The sequence below is a fragment of the Sinocyclocheilus anshuiensis genome, unplaced genomic scaffold (assembly GCF_001515605.1).
Source record: "Sinocyclocheilus anshuiensis isolate Anshui unplaced genomic scaffold, SAMN03320099.WGS_v1.1 scaffold1325, whole genome shotgun sequence".
In the NCBI taxonomy this organism is placed as follows: domain Eukaryota; kingdom Metazoa; phylum Chordata; class Actinopteri; order Cypriniformes; family Cyprinidae; genus Sinocyclocheilus; species Sinocyclocheilus anshuiensis.
The window spans coordinates 17710-23412 of record NW_015552751.1 but is presented as its reverse complement, the minus strand read 5'-3'; the positions used below and the strand labels follow the sequence as shown (position 1 = coordinate 23412).

Sequence of the window (5703 nt, the reverse complement as noted above, 5' to 3'; positions counted from 1 at the left end):
CCTGTTCTAGTACACCCCCAAAACAAAATCAAGACTTTGTAAAAGAGCATAATAGGACCCCTTTAAAGGTCGCATGAGTTGAAGTTTTTGATGACATCTTGTACTGTCTGTGTTTGCAGAAAAGTGCGTCACCCGCAGGAGTCTCTCCCAGATCGACGGAAGGGAACGGACTGAACAGCTCCCCGGTGCTCAGGAAGAATCCGTCCAGAGAAGGCTCTTCCTCGCCTCAATCTCAGCCACACTCGCCCGGACTCTGCAGGAGCCCCACTCAGGTACGGAGCGGGTCACAGATGGATTCATTAGGAAATAATTCATACAAATACTCAACATTTCCCATAAAATAGGGTCTGAAACAGACCATTGATGTGTTTAACTACGTCCTTTTCATGCTATTTAAATGGTTTGGTAAATTATAGTTTATCAAATATATCTAGGACCCTATAATACAGAATCCAGTCATGCAAATGGATTTTTCCCGTATAATGTGGAAAGTCACGGTATTTGCCAAAATTAGGATGAACCGATCAAAAGTAGGGCTGTACATTTAATCAAATCACAATATGGATTAGTGTCTGTGATATTGAACCGCAAAAGACTGCTGCTGAAATATGAGGTGGTGTTTATTGAGGACATGAACACATGAACTTAATCTCCAGAGCTGCTCTGAGAGTCTCATTGCCAGCAATTCACCATTTCACTGAGAAAATATCATCATAGACACACAGACTACAACTCCCCAAAATAAAAGTTTGGTTTTCTTAAAGTAATAATAACAATAATAATACAGTTTATTAATTTTTTAAAGGAATATCACACAATTTTATCCATGTTTTAATATAAACAATAAACCTCTGTTGTGCAGCACTTTGTTGGCCAAAGAGTGAAGGCAATTTGTCCAATTTATTTGATGACATTTTAAAAGATTTATTAAATTGTTGAAATTTTATGCATTCAGTTGATTACCACCATTTTTAAAAATAAATTTGTATTAAATCATAAAGCACAGAATCCAGAAAAAATCAAACAGACAACACAGAATTTCTGAAGACAGACTTTCATAGGGCAGCATTATTGTTAAAATGTTAAGAAATTATTATTTTGTTAAAATTTTGTGAGTTCAGTAGGTTAGAGATCCTGTTTTGATTAATACAATTTAAATAAACCATTAAAAACCTAATCCAGAAAAATGAAAAAGCAAGTCATGGCATTTTTGAAAAATTGAAATGCATTTCATAGGGTCATCTTATTGTTAAAATTGTAGGAATTCATTGATTAGACATCCTTTTTGATTATTAAAAATTAATTAAAAAAATTAAAAACCTAATCCAGAAAAATTAAAAAAGAAAACACAGAAATTGTGGAAACATAACATGGAATTTTTAAAAACATAAAACACTTTTCATAGAGCCCTGTTATTGTTAAAACTGTAATAAATTATTACATTGTTAAAATATTGTTAATTTAACTAATTAGACATTTTCTTAATAAAATTTAATTAAACCGTTAAAAGCGTAATCCAGGAAAATTAAAACAGGACACAGAATAAAACAAAATGAAAGAAAAAATATGTATTTCATATTGTCCTATTATTGTTCAAATTCTTACATTGTTAACGTTGTGTGTCTTCAGTTGATTAGACATCCTTTTTAATTAAAAACCACAGAATTTTGGGAAAAATAAAATGTATTTCATAAGGCCCTAGATATTATATCTAATAGTTTTATTATTAAAATTATTATAAAAAAAGAAAAAGAGACGTTTCTGTGGACATGGTTTAGTTGTTTTACTCTCTGTGCTTTCAGGAGAAAGTGAGATCTCCTTCTCCTTCAGCGTCCCATGATTCACTCTCTCCTGGCTCTCCAGCACCTCTCTCGTCCTCCGCCCGCGGCCCGTCTCCCGCTCTCAAACACTTCCTGACTCAATTACCACCATTTTTAAAAATAAATTTGTATTAAATCATAAAGCACAGAATCCAGAAAAAATCAAACAGACAACACAGAATTTCTGAAGACAGACTTTCATAGGGCAGCATTATTGTTAAAATGTTAAGAAATTATTATTTTGTTAAAATTTTGTGAGTTCAGTAGGTTAGAGATCCTGTTTTGATTAATACAATTTAAATAAACCATTAAAAACCTAATCCAGAAAAATGAAAAAGCAAGTCATGGCATTTTTGAAAAATTGAAATGCATTTCATAGGGTCATCTTATTGTTAAAATTGTAGGAATTCATTGATTAGACATCCTTTTTGATTATTAAAAATTAATTAAAAAAATTAAAAACCTAATCCAGAAAAATTAAAAAAGAAAACACAGAAATTGTGGAAACATAACATGGAATTTTTAAAAACATAAAACACTTTTCATAGAGCCCTGTTATTGTTAAAACTGTAATAAATTATTACATTGTTAAAATATTGTTAATTTAACTAATTAGACATTTTCTTAATAAAATTTAATTAAACCGTTAAAAGCGTAATCCAGGAAAATTAAAACAGGACACAGAATAAAACAAAATGAAAGAAAAAATATGTATTTCATATTGTCCTATTATTGTTCAAATTCTTACATTGTTAACGTTGTGTGTCTTCAGTTGATTAGACATCCTTTTTAATTAAAAACCACAGAATTTTGGGAAAAATAAAATGTATTTCATAAGGCCCTAGATATTATATCTAATAGTTTTATTATTAAAATTATTATAAAAAAAGAAAAAGAGACGTTTCTGTGGACATGGTTTAGTTGTTTTACTCTCTGTGCTTTCAGGAGAAAGTGAGATCTCCTTCTCCTTCAGCGTCCCATGATTCACTCTCTCCTGGCTCTCCAGCACCTCTCTCGTCCTCCGCCCGCGGCCCGTCTCCCGCTCTCAAACACTAGGTGCGTCCTGACTCATGCTTTTACTGCTTACAGGGGGATGGTTTTTCAGTCGGCTGTGATTTCATCTCTCCCTCGCCTCCAAATGACTTTTTAGTGACGAATGCTTATTCAGCTTGACGTCTGGTTTTCCTCACAGGACCCACTCCTTCCCATGGAGTGAGACTAGTGAAAGACAGCTGCTACCCCTCCCCAGCCCGCCCTTCCCAGAATGCACAGGGCCAGTCCCAGAATGCACCGGGTCAGGCCCCAGAGTGCTTGGCCATGGGCATCAGGTGCCTTGTCAGAAGCCCTTCATCTGTTCTTGTGGCCCTCCGAGCCGAACTTTTTCACATGCCGGGCGTAATCAGCCAATCAAGCTGTCTGACAGCTCTGTCAGCCAATTAGAAAGCAAGCTGAATATTCTGGTGAGTAATATATTTGTGTGTGTGTGTGTAAGGTATTATTTTTTTATCTACTAATATATTACATTAAATATATTTAAATATATATATTACTTTTATATAATATATATGTATATATATATATATATGCACATTTAAATAATGCATTAAGAATGCATAATATAAAATCTAAAAATAAATAAATAAACAAATACATTTTATTAAATTATAAATATATTAAACATTTTCTTTATGGCCAACAACTAATGGTAACTATACATGATCATTTTGTCTAAAAGCTTATATTGTTTAAAACAATATATTTACTAAAACACTTCTTTAGTAAATGAATAATGAATGCATTTGTGCTAACATTTTAAAAGATTTTCAAAAACCTTTACTAAAATTACCATATAATTTCAAAAATTGTACAGTGTCACATTTCATAAGTCATTTGTAACTGTTTACATAAAAAGCCAAAATTTAAAATATTAATTAAAATTTAAATCATATATAGACATTTAAAAAACAACAAAATTACTAAAACAAAAATGAAAATGAAAAATATAAAAATGAAAACAATCAACATTCAATACAAAAAAAACAATTACTAAAACATTTTACTTTTGTAATGTGACACATTTCTGAGTAAAATTCAATGAGGAAAAAATATAGTTTGGACTCTTATCCATCAGTAATTAATTTTTAATTATTAAAGTGGTATTTAATAATCATTAGATCCAAGTGGGCATACCTAGATTTTTGATGAAAGATTACAAAGACAAAAAAAAAATCTTAACATTTTTGAGTCAGATATTAGTTTTAATCATCATTTCATGAAATTCATTGCTTCATGAAATACATTGTTTATTTGAAGATGATGAAACATCCTAATGTATTTTGTGGGCTATTAATTTAGATGTTTCCTAAAAGCGTGGTAACTGAAAAATATTGAAAATCAAAGCATAAATCCAACCAGAATCATCTCTTATGTCTTTAGTTCTGTCCTTGTCATCTCCAGCAATGCTGGCCAATAACTGCAGCTAATACTGTGTTTCTGTGTAATCCTGTGTGCTTTGTTTTGTCTTTCAGTGTGACAGGCGAATGGAGGCAAGATACGGGTTTCTCCGTATCATCTCCCACACAGAAACGGACTGAGATGCTTTTACTGCCAGTTTTGTGTCAAAATGAGTTCAAAACAAAGGCATGGAAACTTCTAGACAAATGGACGTTGAGGTGTTCCTGTTATAGCACCATTTCACTTTTTCCCCCAGAGCTTTTAACTGTGTCAGTAAAGAGCTCGAAACACCCTGAAGTCATCGCATCGTTTCCCCTCACTGAAGCAGACCTTAAAGGAACACTCCACTATTTTTGAAAATAGGCTCATTTTCCAACTCCCCTAGAGTTAAACAGTTGAGTTTTACCGTTTTCGAATCCATTCAGCCGATCTCCGGGTCTGGTGGTAGCACTTTTAGCTGTAGCTTAGCATAGATCATTGAATCTGATTAGACCATTAGCATCTCGCTCAAAAATGACCAAAGAGTTTCTATATTTTTCCTATTTAAAACTCGACACTTACTAAGATCGACGAAAAATGAAAAGTTGCGATTTGGCTAGGAACTATACTCTCATTCCGGCGTAATAATCAAGGAACTTGGTGCTGCCGTACCGGCCTAGAAAATCCCAACTTTTCATTTTCCGTCGGTTTTAGTACACGATGTAACTACAGAAGAGTCAAGTTTTAAATAGGAAAAATATCGAAACTTTTTGGTCATTTTTGAGCGAGATGCTAACGGTCTAATCCGATTCAATGATCTATGCTAAGCTACTGCTAAAAGTGCTACCGCCAGACCCGGAGATCGGCTGAATGGATTCGAAAACGGTAAAACTCAACTGTTTAACTCTAGGGGAGTTGGAAAATGAGCCTATTTTCAAAAATAGTGGAGTGTTCCTTTAAGAAAACTGTCATTTTGAGAGCATAGCATTAGTTTCACACAGTATTCGAAGAGAAATTATGCTGTTTTTGCTTGTAATAAACAGGCATCTTTTGTTCAAATATGAATACTCACTTTATAATGATAAATTAAGCAATAAAGCATGAGAACCTGTGCTGTATTGTGAATAAAATCATGGTCAAAGGATGCTGTTAGTGTGTTTATATTCACAATACAGCACAATCCTGAGTGCTTTATTGCATTTGAAAATGGTTAATGCATAATAAAGACATATTAAGTACACAAAGTTTGATTAAAATATCATTTTATTAAACAAATTCATGTCTGTTTCTGTCCTGTGGATCATATACAAAGAAAGTCACCTAGAATTTAGTAAAAAAAAAAAAAAAACTATTTTATACAACTCAGTATTAGGGATGTAACGATTAACCGCGAGCTGGTTGAAAATCGATTTAAATATGTGACGATTCAAATCGGTTGAGATGCTAAACA

General features: G+C 32.8%; 1 protein-coding gene across 1 annotated transcript in view; it reads left to right on the top strand.

The window, feature by feature from the left end:
- tle2c (TLE family member 2, transcriptional corepressor c) overlaps positions 1-2775 on the top strand; it is a 24172-nt gene extending 21397 nt beyond the window's left edge. The window contains exons 10-12 of the mRNA XM_016459573.1: positions 120-272; positions 1803-1948; positions 2766-2775. Coding sequence (XP_016315059.1) covers positions 120-272; positions 1803-1948; positions 2766-2775 — 309 coding nt within the window. The remainder of the gene's footprint in view (positions 1-119; positions 273-1802; positions 1949-2765) is intronic.
- The last annotated feature ends 2928 nt before the right edge of the window (positions 2776-5703 follow it).